The sequence below is a fragment of the Cotesia glomerata genome, linkage group LG10 (genome assembly GCF_020080835.1).
Source record: "Cotesia glomerata isolate CgM1 linkage group LG10, MPM_Cglom_v2.3, whole genome shotgun sequence".
Taxonomy (NCBI): domain Eukaryota; kingdom Metazoa; phylum Arthropoda; class Insecta; order Hymenoptera; family Braconidae; genus Cotesia; species Cotesia glomerata.
Genome location: NC_058167.1, coordinates 11,003,559 through 11,023,664, shown reverse-complemented (window position 1 = coordinate 11,023,664; position 20,106 = coordinate 11,003,559). Strand labels below are relative to the sequence as shown.

The 20,106-nt window shown below is 23.2% G+C and overlaps 2 protein-coding genes across 2 annotated transcripts; one reads left to right on the top strand and one right to left on the bottom strand.

The window, feature by feature from the left end:
* The first annotated feature begins 3,243 nt into the window (after window positions 1–3,243).
* Window positions 3,244–10,605, top strand: LOC123273113 (gamma-interferon-inducible lysosomal thiol reductase-like). Its single transcript, XM_044740330.1, has 4 exons — window positions 3,244–3,617; window positions 6,053–6,241; window positions 8,664–8,984; window positions 10,266–10,605. Exons 1-4 carry the CDS (start codon window positions 3,501–3,503, stop codon window positions 10,371–10,373), a joined length of 735 nt encoding a protein of 244 aa, XP_044596265.1. The 5' UTR covers window positions 3,244–3,500; the 3' UTR covers window positions 10,374–10,605.
* On the bottom strand, window positions 10,426–18,361 carry LOC123273110 (splicing factor 45). The gene is made up of 4 exons (XM_044740319.1): window positions 18,113–18,361; window positions 16,240–16,599; window positions 12,740–13,168; window positions 10,426–10,893 (listed from the first exon to the last, which is right to left on the bottom strand). The coding sequence occupies exons 1-4, from the start codon at window positions 18,227–18,229 to the stop codon at window positions 10,606–10,608; spliced, it is 1,194 nt and encodes a 397-aa protein (XP_044596254.1). The 5' UTR covers window positions 18,230–18,361; the 3' UTR covers window positions 10,426–10,605.
* Window positions 18,362–20,106: the final 1,745 nt, after the last annotated feature.

Genomic DNA, 20,106 nt, shown 5'->3' with positions numbered 1-20,106 from the left:
GTTTCTTCCAGTCGGTAAGTGGAGATTTCTATGGCTTTTAAAATTAAAAATCGATTACGATATTTTTTAAAGTTAGCAGTCACTTGAAAATTTTTTTTTAATTTTTGTTAACAAGAAAAATTTGTAAAAAAAATTTATTTTAAAAAAATTGCATTTTTTATTTTTAAAAATTTTTAAAAATTTTTAAGTCAATTTTTTTTAATAATACTAAAGTTAGCCGACGTCTTTAATTTTTTGATTTTTTTTTAATAATTAAATTAGAACAAAATATTTTTTTTAAATTGCACTTATAGTTTTTCAAGTTTTTTACAAGTGAAATTTTTTTTTTATTTTTTTGTAATGATTTTTTCTATAAAAAAAAATTCTAAAAATTTTTAAGTGTCGGCTAACTTAATTTTCATTTTTTTTTTCATAATTTTTTTTTGCTATAATTTATTTGTTACAAAAATTATTAAAATTATAAAATATCTGCTAAATTAATTTTCATTTTATATTTATATAAATTTAACTTTCAAAAGCTGTATTTTTTTTAATAATACTAAAGTTAGCCGACGTCTTTAATTTTTTGATTTTTTTTTAATAATTAAATTAGAACAAAAAATTTTTTTTAAATTGCACTTATAGTTTTTCAAGTTTTTTACAATTGAAATTTTTTTTTTATTTTTGTAATGATTTTTTCGATAAAAATTCTAAAAATTTTAAGTGTCGGCTAACTTAATTTTCATTTTTCATAATTTTTTTGCTATAATTTATTTGTTACAAAATTATTAAAATTATAAAATATCTGCTAAATTAATTTTCATTTTATATTTATATAAATTTAACTTTCAAAAGCTGTATTTTTTAATAATACTAAAGTTAGCCGACGTTTTTAATTTTTGATTTTTAATAATTAAATTAGAACAAAAAATTTTTTTTAAATTGCACTTATAGTTTTTCAAGTTTTTTACAATTGAAATTTTTTTTTTATTTTTTTGTAATGATTTTTTCGATAAAAAAAAATTCTAAAAATTTTTAAGTGTCGGCTAACTTAATTTTCATTTTTTTTTTCATAATTTTTTTTTGCTATAATTTATTTGTTACAAAAATTATTAAAATTATAAAATATCTGCTAAATTAATTTTCATTTTATATTTATATAAATTTAACTTTCAAAAGCTGTATTTTTTTTAATAATACTAAAGTTAGCCGACATCTTTGATTTTTTAATTGTTTTTCATTTATTAAATTAGCACAAAAAATATTTTTTTTCAATTGCACTTAGAGTTTTTTGAAAATGAAATTTTTTTTTTATATTTGAGGATCATTTTTTCATTAAAAAAAATGCTAAAAATTTTTAGATGGCTAACTTAATATTGATTTTTTTTTATGATACTGAAGTTGATAAACATTAAAAATTAGTTTATAATCTTATGGCAATTAAATAATTATGAAAAAAATTTAATAAATTAATTCCACTTGTGAAAATTAAAAAAAAATTATTAGTATAAATTTTAAAAAGCATTTTTATTATTTTAATTGATTTTTTATGAGGATACTGAAGTTAGCTCTCAGCTATCAATTTTAAAAATTTTTATAACAAATCAATTACAATAAAAAAATTTTTTTATTTTAATTTTGATTGATGAAAAGTAATTCAAAATAAGAACATTACATTTTTTTTTTAATTTTTTTAAAAATATTTTTTTTATTAAAAAAATTCCTTAAAGTGATCAGATGATATTAAAGTTAGCTGTCACTTGACCATTTTTTAATTTTATTTAACAAAAAAATTTGCACCGAAAAATTATTTTTAAAAAATTACATTTTTAATTTATTAAAATTTTATGACATTAAAAGCTAGCAGTCGCTTGATAAGTTTTTAATTTTATTGAATAAGTATAAATTTGCTCCAAAAATTATTTCTAAAAAATTGCATTTTTTATTTATTTAATTTTCTAAACGTCAATTTTTTTTTCTCATTTTCTTTGACATAATTTAATTGTTAAAAAAATTCTTAAAATTATAAAATATCTGCTAAATTAATTTTCATCAAAATTTTTAAATGTCAATTTTTTATGCAGTAATTTATTGATTAGAAAAATTATTAAAGTTATTAAATATCTACTTCATTAATTTTCATAATGATCAGACGTCTGTTAATTTTAATTAGTATAAAAATTATTAAAATGTGATTATAAATGTGAAAAAAAATAAGACACTGAAGGTAACTGATATTAAAATTTTGTAATAATTTTATAGCAATTAATGAAATTATTATGAAAAAAATTCTATGTGTAAAAATAAAAAAAAATTTTTTAAAACATTTTTTTTTATTGTAATCAATATGAAAACTAATTATTACATTAAATTTAGCTGTCACTTGACAATTTTTTAATTTTCTTTAACAAATAAATTTGTTCCAGAAAATTAGTTTTAAAAAATTGCTTTTTTTTAAATTTCTACGTCAAATTTTTTTTTCCATAATTTATTTGTTACAAAAATTTTTTAAATTATCAAATATCTGCTAAATTTATTTAGCTGAATTTTGATAATTTTTTAAAATTTTTGTAACAAATAAATTATGGCAAAATTAGAAAAAAAAATTGACATGTAGAAATTAAAAAAAATTAAAAATGCAATTTTTTAAAAATAAATTTGTTTGTTAAATAAAATTAAAAAATATTCAAATGACTGCTAACTTTAATGTCATAATTTATTTTTAAAAATTAATTTAGCAGATATTTAATAATTAAATTATCCAAAAAAATCATTAAATATCATCAGTTAAATTAATTTTCATCTAACTTCAAGTCATATAAATGAAATTAAAAAAATCGACAGCTAACTTCAGTATTATAAAAAAATCCCTCAAAGAATAAGATGGCAACGCGTCAATAAATTAGTAATGGACAAGTGTCGTTTCTACCAAAAGAATAAAAAAAAAAAAAAAAAATTTATTCAACAATGTATATAAACAAACACGTGACACGATAAAAATTTTGCACGGCACTTATCAATTTAGTGCATCAATAAATAATTGCACTCGACTATTTATTAACAAGACTGATGATAAAAATACCGGCACAATTTTTATATTCATTAGACATAAACTAATTTAAAAAAGTATTAACTAACACATTTACTATATTAAAAAATCTTTCTATATCTTAAAATTTTTAATTAATTATACACTTTAATTGATACACGTGTCAACCGTCTTATCATTTTTATCTTTTGCCAGCTGTATTTTTTAAATGTAAATAACAGATGAAAAAATAATAACTTCAATAATTTAATGATCTCACTGTTACTCGTGTCATTAATTGTTTACTTCAAAAGTATATTGTAGCACAAAATGAATTTATATTTCAATAACTTGCTCAATTTTTATATTTAATAATAATAGTGAAGTAACTTGATGTCATCGTTATTATCATATATAATTAGATAATAAATAATTCGATTGAGTTAGAATTTTCCATGTGATTTACCGAGTGTTAAAAAAAAAAATAAATAAAATGGGGTTAGGAAAATACTGGCTAAGATTTTTAATAATCATAGTTGTTTTAATTGTATTCCGGCAGTTTGTTAAAACGTGGACAGGAATTTTAGAAGATATTCCAGTTAATTTACAGGTAATTATTTTTATTACTTATTTTATTTTTAATTATACCGAAGTTAGCTCTCAGCTGTCAATTTTTTTAATTTTTATAACAAATTAATAAAAATTTTCACTGATAGGATAAGTGTGGGTATTACTGCAGATTTTCTTCTTTTAATTATCAATAAATGGGTTATGACTTTTTTGATTAAAAAAAAATTATTTATATTAATTTAAACCTTTCGGAAAATAACTGCATAGTGGTTTTATAAGTAAGACAATTATTCAATTTGTTATTAATTAATAAAAATTAAGTAGTTACAGAAGTGAATAATTTTATCCTTTTTAAGAGTTTCAGTGTAAAAAGAGGTGGTCGTAAAAAGTCTTTTTCTTTATATAAATGACCTAATTAATATATTTTTTACATTTAGAAGTTAGATAACCCTTTTTTAGAATCAAATAATTAATAAAAATTACATTTTCATCAGTAAAATTTATTTAATTAAGCATGCAGTAATTGGTACCGAAAAACCGCATGTGCGTGTAATACTGCAATTTTCTCAGTCGACTGCAGTAATAGAAGCGCCTCTATTTGTATATGTCTGTACCTATTACTGCGGACATGAACACGGCTATTCTAACCTCTAAATAAGTGCGTAAATCAAGTTGTCTCGAAGTGAAAAATAAACTACACAGAAAGAAAGGTTCACTTGAGCCAAGAAAATATTTTTCTTCATAATTATTTACTTGGGCGAAAAAAAAATTTTTTTTTGACACAAGAAATTTAACTTATTCCAACAAATCAATTCCCTTGCTTCAAGAAATACGTATCTTAATCCAAGACAATTTATTTAAGTCAAGAAAATTTTCTTGTTTTGAGAAAATTTCTCTCTTGCTCCAAAAAATTAAGTTCTTGACAGAAGTAAATTTTCTTGTCTTGAGAAAATTTTTCTCTTGCTCCAAAAAATTAAATATCTTGATAGTAAATTTTCATTAATATTTCTATTGACTAACATGTCAAATGGGAAGATCAAATAATATTTCATCATTTTTTTTCATTCAATATGTATAATTGCACGCTAAAATAATCTAAAATTGGTATCAAATATTCAAGAGAGAAATTTTCTCAAGATGAGAAAATTTTTTTCTCAGCTGAAGTAGGTGGCGATGCTTCCCTAAAGTATCTAAAAATCTTGATCAAGTATAAAAATTTATTGTATCAAGTATTTATGATAATTTGAATTAAGAAAAAATTACTTCCAACAAGAATAGAATTTCAAGAAAAATTTTTACTTCGGCCAAGACAACTTCGGTCTTCCTTCGGGCGACCGAAAATTTACTTGAGCCAAGAATTTTGTTCTCCAGTCAAGAAATCTTTCTTTCTGTGTATGGATAAAATTAATAAAAAATCAAAAGTTAATAAACAAAAAAATAAGAAGTCGAGGCAAGTCCAGGAAAGCAATAATCAGTAGATTGTAAGATTACATCAATTAAAATTTACGAATTCTGGTCAATTAATAATACGTTAAGGCTGTGCTACTTATTATTTAGATTATGAAGAATTCTTGTTATTACATTACACTAATAAATTTTCTTTTTGATAAGTTTTTGTTCATTGTTAAGTAAATCCTAAAATATAGCCGTTCTGCAGTAATAGGTACGCAGTAACTGGATCAGTTGCAGTAATGGACACGCAGTAATAGGAGCAAGCTACTTTAAGACCTGCAGTAATACATGCATTTAGACTTCTTTTTGAATGCTTATTATTTAACGAAAATATTTGTTTCTCTCATTGTTGATTTTATTTTGGGTTAATAATAAGTCAAACTTTTGTTTAAAAAAAAAAAAAGTTATTATTATCTTGAGAAAATTTTATAAAAATGCTTTCGAAGTGAGATTTACGAAAAAAACTGCAGTAATACCCACACTTACCCTAATTTTTTTTATAAAAATCAAGTTAGCCGACATCTAAAAATTTTTAGAATTTTTTCTTATTGAAAAAATTATTACAAAAAAAATTTTTTAAAAATTTAATTTGTAAAAAATTCGAAAAACTTTAAGTGAAATTTTTTAAAAATATTTTTTTGTTCTAATTTAATTATTAAAAAAAATCAAAAAGCAAAAAATGTCGGCTAACTTATGAAAATAAAGTTAGCCGACATGTAAAAATTTTTATAATTTTTTTTTATTAAAAAAATTATTGCAAAAAAATAAAAAAAAAAATTTTCAATTGTAAAAAAGTTCAAAAACTATAAGTGCAGTTTTTTAAAAATATTTTTTAGTTATAATTTAATAAATTAAGCAAAGTAAAAAAATCAAAAATATCGGCTAACTTTATTGTTATGGCTAACTTTAGTATTATATTTTTTTTTTTATTTCTACAAGTTGAAATAATTTAATTGCTATAAAATTATAAAAAAATTACCTCAGTCTCAATTTTTAATTAAACTTATTTGTATTATATTGCAGTTGAAAGAAAATGATGAGGAGAATGTGGACGTAGTTAAAGCAAAAGATGTACAAAAAGTTGTTGTCGCTGTTTATTATGAAGCATTGTGTCCAGATTCACGTGGGTTTGTGATAAGACACGTCGAGCCTACGTATCAAAAGCTACCTGATAATGTTATCATTCAAATGATTCCATATGGAAAAGCCACGGTAATTTACAGTTTGCTGTTTTAGCATAAATCATATAATACTAAAGTAGTAACTAAAGTTAACCGACGTTTTTAATTTTTTAATTAATTAAATTAAAACAAAAAAATATATTTTAAAAATTGCACTTACAGTTTTTTACAAATGAAATTTTTTTTTTAATAATTTTTTCAATAAAAATAAATTCTAAAAATTTTCAAATGTCGGCCAACTTAATTTTTATAAAAATATAATGTTAAAGTTAGCCGACGATTTTAATTTTTTGACTTTTTTTTTAATTAATTAAATTTATTTATTTATTTAAAACTCCACTCTTGTTTTAATTTATTAAATTAAAACAAAAAATTATAATTTGAAAATTGCATTTACAGTTTTTCAAGTTTTTTACAAATGAAATTTTTTTTTTATTTTTTTTGTAATAATTTTTTCAATAAAAATAAATTCTAAAACTTTTCAGACGTCGGCTAACTTAATTTTCATAAAAATATAATACTAAAGTTAGCCGACGTTTTTATTTTTTTTTTAATTAATTAAATTAAAACAAAAAAATATATTTTAAAAATTGCACTTACAATTTTTTACAAATGAAATTTTTTTTGTAATAATTTTTTCAATAAAAATAAATTCTAAAACTTTTCAGATGTCGGCTAACTTAATTTTCATTAAGGGCCAGTTTTTCAATCCAGGATAAAATTTTATCCAATGATAAAATATATCTATATATCGCGTTACTAGAACCATAAGGGCGTATAAAAAAGTTTTTATTGCTCCAATCAATGTAAAAATGTTGAAAATATTAACACCTATGGAAAAAACGAAAAAAAAAAATTTTGTTGTGATACGCCCTTATGGTTTTAAGAAAACATTTTTCTAAAACCATAAGGGCGTATCCTGTATTTTCGGTTTATTATCAATTATGGGTCAGAGTAAGAAAAAAAATTGCAAAGGTGATAGAAATTATCACTCCACAACTTGATTTATTTCAACAAATATTTATTTGAGTGAAAAAACGAATGAAAAATTAAGAAAAAATAAATTCATAACAACTTGAGAACAATCGGTATGTCTTCAAGTTAATAAAATTACCCTCAAAGTTTTTCAAAATTGATTTTTTTTTTTACTTAAGATCTGTTTACAATTAACAAAAGAGTTTTGTAAGCCATTGAGAACTGTAATTTTAAAAAAGTCATTCAAAAAGAACTTTGTTCTTGAGAATTGTTATGATTCTTCAATACCAATATCTTGAAGCAAGTTTGATGATCTAAATCATTTTTGTATATCAGGCACTGTCCCACAAAATATCATCGGTATTATCAAAGTTTAATTTTCAGCCATGGTCATAGTTTATAAATTTTTTTGTCATTATCTAATTAAAAAAAAAATTAAGAAATTGACGATGGAGATGGCATTGGAGTAATACTTTGATGAATTTATTTTTCCTTAATTTTTTATTAGTTTTCTCACTTAGATAAATATTTGTTGACATAAATCAAGTTGTGGAGTGATATTCTATTACCTTTGCAAATTTTTTTCTTACTCTGACCCATAATTGATAATAAACCGAAAAAACAGGATACGTCCTTATGGTTTTAGAAAAATGTTTTTTTTTTTTTTCGTTTTTTCCATAGATGTTAATATTTTCAACATTTTTACATTGATTGGAGCAAAAAAAATTTTTTTATACGCCCTTATGGTTCTAGTAACGCGATATATTTCATATATATAAATATAATGGCAATAATAATTTTATCCTGGATAAAATTTTATCTTGGATTGAAGAACTGGCCCTAAAATATAATACTAAAGTTAGCCGACGTTTTTAATTTTTTTATTTTTTTTAATTAATTCAATTAAAACAAAAAAATATATTTTAATAATTGCATTTACAGTTTTTCAAGTTTTTTACAAATTAAATTTTTTTTGTAATAATTTTTTCAATAAAAATAAATTCTAAAACTTTTCAGATGTCAAATCATAAAAATCATGAAAATTACTTTAGCAGATATTTAATAATTTTTTTAACAAATAAATTATGGCAAAAAAAATTTAGAAAAAAAAATTGACTTGTAGAAATTTTGAAAAATTAAAAATGAAATTTTTTAAAAATAATTTTTCAAGCCAAATTTTTTTGCTAAAAAAAATAAAAAAATGGTCGACTTTAATGTCATAAAAATCATGTAACACTAAAGCAAAAGATTTATTACCATATCGGTAGATATGAGTTAAATAATACTTTCACATTACTAAAAGTTTCATTGACCTTTTAGTTAATTATGGTATTTTTATTTTATTTATAATTTTCTCTAACTAAATTTATGGCTTGGTAAAACCATAATTCATTTTTTTTTAAATAATTACCTTTGACTCTTAATTAGAGTAGTTATATATATAAAGATTTATTTAAAAAGTTTGAATAAATTTGCAGACTACTGAGCTACCAAATGGCTATAAATTTACATGTCAACACGGTCCAAGAGAGTGTGAAGCAAATATGATTCATGCTTGCGCTATCGACATTATTAAAAATCCTGCTGTTCAATTAAATTTCTTAACGTGTATGATCGAGCATAATTTATGGCCAGTAAATATAACTCGTACGTGTGCTGAAAAATATCATTTAGATGCAGAGCCTATATTAAATTGTAGTAGAACTAATCGAGGACCTGAATTATTGGCACAATATGGCAAAATGACACATGCATTGAAACCTCCCATTACTTTTATACCTACAATTACTCTCAATGGTGTAAGTTTATGCTTAGAAATTTTTTAGTTATTAAAATTTTACTGGACAAAAATTTCACAGCGATACGGGTATTTTTTATAATTTTTAACTTAAAAAAATATTATTAGTATCGAAAAAAAAAAATTATTACAATATCCAAAAAATAAAATTATTTTATGATTATATAAATAAAAAGACCCAGTTATTGACACTGGCCTAGTTGTTTAACACTTGCAATTTTATTCTAATTAAAAAAATTAAATATTTTCAAAAAACCAATTTTTTTTTTAATTTATAGTTTAAAAATTATATTTATTAATTTATTAGAGTTGATTTGTTTTTTTTTTTTATTAAAATAAAATTACAAGTATCAATAAATGGGTCTTTTACCTTAATATCCAATTTTGTCATCTAAAATATTTATTAAATCACTAATAATTTAATTAATTAATTAAATTAATTTATCCATACTTTACTTAGTAAGCCGGCTTATTTTTAAAATTTTTTTCTAAAAAAATTGGCAATTTTAAATAAAAAAATTAATTAGTTTAAAATTTTAAACAATTTTATTTCTTAGCTGAAAAAAATAATAACTTTCTCACTTACTTTCCTACTTTATTGAAAAAACAATTTTTTGATATAAAAAAAAAATTTTAAATAGACAATTTGCGAAATTTTACTCCAAAATTTTTTTTTCCCAAATTTAGAAGACTTTTTTTCGAAAGTTACATGGAAAGAACAAGATGACACTGGATATCATCCCAAATTATACTGAGTGAAAAAAAATTTCAGATAGTAGCTAGTATAATCCAGATTACAATGAGTATAATCCAGATATCACGCAGTATAATCCGGATTTTTCTAGCTACTATCTGACATTTTTTTTTCACCACAGATATCACTGAGGATAATCTGGGATGATATCCAGTGTCATCTTGTTCTTTCCGTGTACCGTGAGAAAAATTTTTATTTCTTTAGCTAATAAATAAAATTGTTGAAAAATTTTAAACAAATTAATTTCTTGTCACAACAATGTCAATTTTTTTCTGAATAATTTTTTTTTGTAATTAAAATTGTATATTTTCAGTAGTTTAACACTTAAATGTTTTTTTCTTAAACAAAATGTCACTTAACTTCTGTGAATATTATTATGACTAAACATTGTGGATTGAAAGAAATAAAATCAATTAGTTACTTAATTAATAAATAAAGTAGTTGCAAGTTAAAGTATCGCATCGAAATTTTTTCCAATTATATAATATAAATGAAGCTTAATATTAATAAAACACTTAAAAATTTCAGGATTCCGATGATCAGTCATCAATTTTGATAAATTTATTAAAAGAAGTTTGTAAGAAATTTAAAGTTCTTCCCAATGGTTGTAAAACACTTCCAGTAGAACAATCTTAAATAAATTAGCAAGGAATTTTTTACACAAGCTATTAAATTTTTCTACATAATATATGATATATAAAACTTAAGATAAGCTTTATTTAAGTCTGTTATTATTAAAGAATAATATGAACTATTTACAAATTGTTAAAGGTAATTATCCAAGCAAAAGAAACCGTCGATATATATAGTGTACAGATTTATGTAAAAAATTTTTTATTAATTAAAATAAAACTAATAAGTAGCTTAACTAGTCCATTAACTGTAAATTATCCAACTTTTCACTAGAATAAAACCCGGCTTTAACTTGTCTACCACCAAAAAATCTTCCATTTAAATCAACGACCGCTTTAATAGCACTTTCAATTCTTTTGAACTCAACGAAAATTCTTACTGCTTCTTCGGGAGGTACATCCATTACCTCATGAATTAATACACGTGCTACATCTCCGTACTTGGTATTACATTCGTCTTTAACTTCTGGTTCAAGATCGGCGTCAACCTCACCGGGTCCTACCATATTTCTCAGCAGTACAACCTTTAATTTATAAATAAATAATTAGTTAAAAAAATAAATAACTAGCAACTTTGCAGTCACTATGTGACTGCCGTGACTTGTGAAATAGGAATAAATAAAATTTTGCTTTATTAAATAATGACTTTTGTTAAATTGCACTGTACTTTTTTAACTATTGACGTTTTTAAAGATATAAGCTCATCCCGATGAATCACTCATCGAGACCTTTCATTTGAATACCCACATCAATTTTTCATATATTTGATATATTTATATATATGAATATATGAAAAATATATCAAAATGCATGTAGGTACTCAAATTAAAGCTCTTGATGAGTGTAATAACATCAGGATGAGATTACATCTTTAAAAATATCAATAACTAAGAAATGACCTTGTATCTTGTCAAGTAGTGACATTTTTAAAGATATAAGCTCACCCTGATGTTACACTCATCAAGAGCTTTCATTGAAGTACCCACATGCATTTTTGATATATTTTTCATATATACATATATATAATATATATAAATATATGAAAAATTGATGTGGGTACTCAAATGAACGGTCTCGATAAGTGTAATGTCAAAATACAAGGTCATTTCTTAGTTATTGATATTTTTAAAGATGTAATCTCATTCTGATGTTATTACACTCATCAAGAGCTTTAATTTGAGTACCTACATGCATTTTGATATATTTTTCATATATTCATATATATAAATATATCAAATATATGAAAAATTGATGTAGGTACTCCAATGAAAGGTCTCGATGAGTGATTCATCGGAATGAGCTTATATCTTGAAAAATGTCAATAGTTCACAAAATACAAGGTCATTTCTTAATAATGTTAAATTGCACTGTACTTTCTTAAATATTGACATTTTTAAAGATATCAGCTCATCCCAGTGTTACACTTATTAAGAGCTTTCATTTGAATACCCACACGCATTTTTGATATATTTTCTATATATACATACATATAATATATATATAAATATATAAAATATATGAAAAATTGATGTGGGTACTCAAATGAAAGGTCTTGATGAGTGTAACATCGGGATGAGCTTATATCTTGAAAAATGTCAATAGTTCACAAAATACAAGGTCATTTCTTAATAATTTTAAATTGCACTGTACTTTCTTAAATATTGACATTTTTAAAGATATAAGCTCATCCCAGTGTTACACTTATTAAGAGCTTTCATTTGAATACCCACACGCATTTTTGATATATTTTCTATATATAAATACATATAATATATATATAAATATATAAAATATATGAAAAATTGATGTGGGTACTCAAATGAAAGGTCTTGATGAGTGTAACATCGGGATGAGCATATATCTTGAAAAATGTCAATAGTTCACAAAATACAAGGTCATTTCTTAATAATGTTAAATTGCACTGTACTTTCTTAAATATTGACATTTTCAAAGATATAAGCTCATCCCAGTGTTACACTTATTAAGAGCTTTCATTTGAATACCCACACACATTTTTGATATATTTTCTATATATACATATATATAATATATATAAATATATGAAAAATTGATGTGGGTACTCAAATGAAAGCTCTTGATGAGTGTAACATCGGGATGAGCTTATATCTTTAAAAATGTCAATAGTTCACAGGATACAAGATCATTTTTTAATTATGTATCTAGAGATAGAGCATTTTCGAATCCAGCCTAAACACTTATGCAAGATCTTTGCAATGACACTAAATTTAATTAAAAAAACCTATTTTATCATATAACTATCCTGGACACAAAATTTCGCTTATTCTCTTAATAATATAGATTAGTTTAATAAATAAATAATTAGTTAAATAAAAAAAAATAAATTATTACTTTGCTAGGACTCTTCATAATCTCAGTGATAGTTGGTTCTTCGGCAGGTTGAGTACTGGGAGGCGGTGATAAACTAACAGCCGGCGGAGGCGGCATTAGTTGTTCCTTTTCACTCACAATTCTACCACCACGTTTACTAGTTTTCTCAACTTGCAAAGCGACAGACATACCCTGCTCCTTCTTACCAAGACCTTGCCCCTCTTTGAATCCATACTTAGCCATTATTTTAGCTGCTACCGAGGATGTGGTGTAACCGACTCCAGGTGTTGTTGGTGGTCGGATTGGTGTGCTGATTAGAGGCATTATCACTTCTGCGGACTCTTGTAAAGATGGTGGAGGCGCTATTGCTGCACCTCCAGCTATTCCGCGAGATGTTATTGTACGTTCTTCATCTCTTTCAGGGGCAACCATGGTATTTACCATTATACTCTGAAAAATAAATTGAATTAATTTTTTGTTCTTTTAAATACATTTTTAATAATAAATGAAAAAAAATTTTAATTCATTTATTTATTTAATTACTCAGTACTATTATTTAAATATTTAGCCAAGTTCAATTTTATTGCGAAAAAAATTCATTAAATTTTTTTTATCAGTTAAACTTTAATATTTTGTTTCGATTAAATTAAATACTATTGATTTTAATTATTTAAATTGATTAAATAATTTAAAGTTTTTGATAAAAAACGAAAATAATACTAAAGTTTAGAGGGCAAGATAATAACTCTACTCTTTACTTCTCTATTCATAAATATCTCTATACTAAATAGTTCAATTTCTAAATAACACTATTTCTAAATTTCTCTATTCTCAAATATCTTTATTTCTAAATAATAACTATTTCTAAATAACTCTTTTCGTAAAAATCTCTATTCTTAAATAACTCTATTCGTAAATTAACTTTTATTCTAAATTTATCTATTCTCAATTGTCTTTATTTCTAAATAACTCTATTTGTAAATATCTCTATTCTTAAATAACTCTATTCGTAAATATCTCTGTTGTTGAATAACTCTATTCTTGAATGATTTAATTATAGAATATTTTTGAAGCTACATTTAAAAAAACGAGTGAGTTAATTATAATTAATCAATTAAGGAGCTTTGAAAAACTTAGTTTTCTTTATCAGCGAAAATCAAAATTGTTATGAACTTAGCTTAATTACAAGAAATTCATAAATATACTTACCTCAACAATTGTTTACTCTATTGATAATAATTTTTTAAACTTTACACTCTATAAGGGGGCGTCCATTAATTATGTGAGGTGTTCTAGGGGGGAGGGGGGATCTTAACAAATATCACGTAATTTTTTCTCTAGCAGAAAACAGTGTAAAATTGCGTGAAAAAGTATTTCTATAATAAAATATGGCCAAATTTGACACAATAGTGTTTGTCGTATTCGTCTGAACCCTGCAGAGCAGCAAAGTAGCGCTCGATTGTTTAATTTGATTATTGATCGATAGGATTCACTAATTTTTTAGGTAGATTTCTTTAGAAATCTATCGGTGGTAGCCGGTCGGTCTCATGTCGTAATTTTAATAAAATTTTGTCATAATATGTTTAATTATCTTCAATTTAAGCTATTGTTCGTCGACTTTTAATACTTTTTTCAATTTATTTCGTAGTTGAAAAAATTCGAAAAATCAAGAATAAATTAAATTTTAGCTTTTATCATCAAATGACTTTTATCTGTAAAAATCCTATTTTTAGGTAGATGTCTTTGAATATCTATTTGTTATAGTCAATCTCATGTCGTTATTTGCAAAAATATAATAAAAATAAATTTCAGGACATTACGGCCTTTTAATAACGTGTTTTTTACACGCTTTTTTATTAGCTTCACTTGTATGTCAGTTTGTCAGTATGTCAGTATATCAGTATGTAACTCTCCGTGGGTAATTTGCGCGCCTGAATATTTTGATAATCAACAAATAATAGTTTAAAAACTAAAAAATCACGCTTTTATAAATAAACCAAACTAGTAAAAATAAATAATAGTTTAAAAACTAAAAACACGCTTTTTATAGAAAACCAAACTAAAAAATAGAAAATAAATTTAAATTAAGAATCGTGTTAAAAATTTCAATAAATATAAATTAATAATAGTGTAAATAAAATGTATTTTATTTTTAAAAAACGTGGGTGCTTTTAAGATATTATCAAAATGATAATCACTCTACTCATATCTGTCAATAAAATATTTATAACTATTGACACCATGCACCTCACGCTTTTTAAAATAAAATACATTTTTTTTATTTACACTATTATTAATTTATATTTATTGAAATTTTTAACACTATTCTTAATTTAAATTTATTTTCTATTTTTTAGTTTGGTTTTCTATAAAAAGCGTGTTTTTAGTTTTTTTAAACTATTATTTTTCAATATTCAAACAAGAAATCTACCTATCCATGTCGGGTGTAGCCGAATGGCGCTTTTTTTTCTCAATAATCCAACACGTTTACAGCCAAAACATAAATTTTGAAAAATCTCGCGTGAGATTAGGAGAGGGGGAAGGGAGTTGGGGAAAATCTTATAAAATCTCATCAAGGGGGGAGGCGGGGTCAAAAAATTCTCAAAAATGCCTCACGTAATTTATGGACGCCCCCTAAAGCTAAGATATCCGGTATATAATAAACAAGAGCAGTTTTATCTCTTCTATTTTCTTTAAAATGAAGCTTCTCTCAAAAATCATTTACTCTGTATATAGTAAAGTATCGCGCTTTGCTAAGTTAATATCAATTTTGATTTTCGCTGACAATGAAAATTAAGTTTTTCAAAACTCCTTAATTGATTAATTATAATTAATTCACTCGTTTTTTTTTATTTAGCTTCAAAAATATTCTATAATTAAATCATTTGAGAATAGAGTTATTCAAGAATAGAGATATTTACGAATAGAGTTATTTAAGAATAGAAATATTTACAAATTGAGTTATTTAGAAATAAAGACAATTGAGAATAGACAAATTTAGAATAAAAGTTAATTTACGAATAGAGTTATTTATAAATAGTTATTATTTAGGAATAGAGATATTTGAGAATAGTCATTTAAAAATAGAGAAATTTAGAAATAGTGTTATTTAGGAATTGAACTATTTAGTATAAATATTTATGAATAGAGAAGTAAAGAGTAGAGTTATTATCTTGCCGTTTAGAGACATCTGATAATTTTTAGAAATTTTTTAGTGAATAAATTATAAAAAAAAAAATTTATTTAAAAAAATTGCATCTTTAGAAGCTCTAAAAAATTATAAATACAATTTTTTTAAAAATAATTTTCTAGATCTAGTTTATTTTTAAAGAAAAATAAAAAAATGATAATTTTTTTATTTTAATAGTCTGCTAATTTCAATGTCCTAAAAAAAAAATTATTTGTTTGATTTTTTAAAATTTCTTAGCTTGATCAATTTCTTAGTTAAGCTTGATAGTGATCCTGTTAAGATATTAAAGATTAAACATTTTTAAATGACTAAAGCAAAAAATATAAATTACTGGCTCTTCAAATCGTGAAGTTTCTCTTCGTCGCTTTCGCTGTTCAGCTTCTTGTTCATACTCCTTATCACGTATATCCCTGAGTTCTTTCACCACCTTTTCGTACTCATTCGGCCAGAGCGGATCATACTCATTGATAACATTCCAGTCGTACTCTCCAGTTGTCGCCGAATTAACTACTTGATTAGTAAACACATTTGTATTATTAGATGTCACCGTTGATCCATCTTCATCACGTTCAGCAGTGGCTGCGGCTGCGGCCGCAGCTGCTGCAGCCGCATCCCGACTCGACGCTTTTGATTTCAAATCAATCACCGGTGGCAAGACTGTCGTAGCTTTGCGAAACTGCTCGCGTTTTGGCTAAAAAAAAATTCATACAATTAGCACATTTAAATTAGAACTCTAGTTATTTATTGAAGATGTATAAAAAAAAGTATGATACTAAAAACATCAGACTTTTGACAATTCTTTAAATTTTTATAACACATCAATTGTTATAGAAAAAATATTTTTTAAAAATTTGCACTTATAATTTTCGTTAAATTTCTACATGTGGAATTTTTTTAAATTTTAATTTAAATATTATAAAAATCTAAAAAATTATTAGGTGTCTGTTTAATTCAGTATCATAAACAAACAATATAAAAAATAATTAAAATTATGATAGCTGACATCTAAAAATTTTCTTATTGAAAAAATTATTACAAAAAAATTAAAAAAAAAATTCATTTGTAAAAAAATTTGAAAAACTGTAAGTGTAATTGAAAAAAAATATTTTTTAGTTCGAATTTATTTTATTACTTATTTATTAATTATTATATACTAAATATTTTTATTACTTATTTTAATTTTAATTACATTGAAGTTAGCTGTCAGCTGTCAATTTTTTAAATTTTTATAACAAATTAATAAAAATTTTCACTAATAATTTTTTCTTATTGAAAAAATTATGAAAAAAAAATTTAATTTGTAGAAAACTTGAAAAACTTTAAGTGAAATTTTTTAAAAATATTTTTTTGTTCTAATTTAATTATTAAAAAAAATCAAAAAGCAAAAAATGTCGGCTAACTTATGAAAATAAAGTTAGCCGACATGTAAACATTTTTATAACTTTTTTTTATTAAAAAAATTATTGCACAAAAATAAAAAAAAAAATTTTCAATTGTAAAAAAGTTCAAAAACTATAAGTGCAGTTTTTTAAAAATATTTTTTAGTTATAATTTAATAAATTAAGCAAAGTAAAAAAATCAAAAATGTCCGCTAACTTTATTATTATCTTGATAATGAAAATTAAGCTAGCCGACATTTAAAAATTTTTATAATTTTTTTTTATTGAAAAAATTATTACTAAAAAATTAAAAAAAAAAATGTCACTTGTAAAAAATTTCAAAAACTATAAGTGAAATTTTTTAAAAATATTTTTTTTTTTTAAGGTCATTATTAAAAAAAAATCAAATAATTAAAAACGTTGGCTAACTTCAGTATCATATCTTGATAACATTAAAGTTAGAAGTCAATTGACAATTTATTTTTTTAACAAACAAATTTGCTCCAAATAATTATTAAAAAAATTGTATTTTTAATTTTTTATAATTTCTACATATAAATTTTTTTTTTACAATTATTTATTTGTCATAAAAATTCTTAAATACCTCAATTAATTTTCAATATTATCTAAAAATAGAAATTTGAAAATTCTTGAAATTTTTATATCAATTATAAAAAAAAAAAATATTTTCAAAAATTCGCATTTATAATTTTTATTAAATTTCTACATGCCGAATTTAAAAAAAAATTTTTTTTAATTTTAATTTAATTATTAAAACAATCTAAAAAATTATTCTGTTAAATTCAGCATCATAAACAAAGTTACCTGAGTAACGGCAGCTTTTTTCAACTGCAGTTGTGATTGTAATAACTTTATTCCTGATGACCAGCCAGCAACTTTGTCAGATGCTCGATGTTTATCAAAGTCGTCGTACAAAGACATTTTTATTTTCTAATATTAACTAATTTCTAATTAAAAAAATTTTTAAACTCATTTATAACCTCTTTTTCACAAATTTGTCAACACATTTGTGTTGAAGTTAATTCACTGGCAGCCATGTTTTTTTTTTAATTCTGTCAGATAAAATAGAAATCAACCTTACCATAAAAGTGATACATTTTCTAACCGACAGATGGCGTTTAAATGTAGTGAAAACCCCTGAAATATTTTTAGACGCAAAATCGTAAAACTATCAGTGTTTGTTTTTTAAATACACTCGTTTTGTTTAAAATTACTTACGTACCGTTATGTTTACAGATAAAAATAAATTTATACTTGTATATACTAAAAAAAAAAAGAAAATAATTTTTCTAGTTCACATAAAAATAATTTAGTGGATCAAGAAATTTTTTCTAAATATAACTGCAATAAAATTTATTATCATTAACTTTTATATTGACTGCTTTTAAGTATAATTTATCACCTGTAATGAAGATGAAGAAGAAAAAATTTATGAAATTTATTATGATAATAAAAATGATTGAATTTTATAAAAGAATGGACCTAACCAACACAACACTGGATAGTAGGACTGGATTGAAAAAAAAAAAAAAAAAAAAAGTAAGTGATAAAAAGGCGTCTATTTAATAGTCGAATTAAAACATAAATTTTTATTAACTCTTAAAAGTATTATTATAAATTTTAATTGGCGAAAAAAAGAAATGTAAATTAGCCTGGGAGATACAATAAAAGTATAATTAAAAAGACAGTAAAAAGGTAAATTGTAAAAAGGAATAAATTGATCTTGGGAAGCGGAACTTGACGGTTGAGTTGTAACATGGAGCGCGGTGTTATTTATTAATAGGAAAGTTGATGCAAGCCGCGAGGGAGTGGCAACACGTTAGAAGTGAACGCTCACATCAGAATAAGAACCGGTAGTTGGATTATTGCAGTAAAGAGTAAATAAGCAACAATAACTCGACATGCTAAAAGATACTTAAAAAAATCTTATGCTGTATTTTCCCTTTCAGATAATTTATTAACTGAAACAATGGCTTGACGTTTAAATTAATTAATTAATCTATAAGCTTCATTAACCATTGCTTTAACACGCCTTAATTTAATCAATTTTATCTTTAGATTTTATTTATTGTTTTTTGTTTGAATATTTTATTTTATTTTTATTTTATTTAGGGTAAGTGTGGGTATTACTGCAGGTGTAGGTATTACTGCAGATTTTCTTCTTTTAATTATCAATAAATGGGTTATGACTTTTTTGATTAAAAAAAAATTATTTTTGTTAATTTAAACCTTTCGGAAAATAACTGCATAGTGGTTTTATAAGTAAGACAATTATTCAATTTGTTATTAATTAATAAAAATTAAGTAGTTACAGAAGTGAATAATTTTATCCTTTTTAAGAGTTTCAGTGTAAAAAGAGGTGGTCGTAAAAAAAGTCTTTTTCTTTATATAAATGACCTAATTAATATATTTTTTACATTTAGAAGTTAGATAACCCTTTTTTAGAATCAAATAATTAATAAAAATTACATTTTCATCAGTAAAATTTATTTAATTAAGCATGCAGTAATTGGTACCGAAAAACCGCATGTGCGTGTAATACTGCAATTTTCTCAGTCGACTGCAGTAATAGAAGCGCCTCTATTTGTATATGTCTGTACCTATTACTGCGGACATAAACACGGCTATTCTAACCTCTAAATAAGTGCGTGAATCAAGTTGTCTCGAAGTGAAAAATAAACTATGGATAAAATTAATAAAAAATCAAAAGTTAATAAACAAAAAAATAAGAAGTCGAGGCAAGTCCAGGAAAGCAATAATCAGTAGATTGTAAGATTACATCAATTAAAATTTACCAA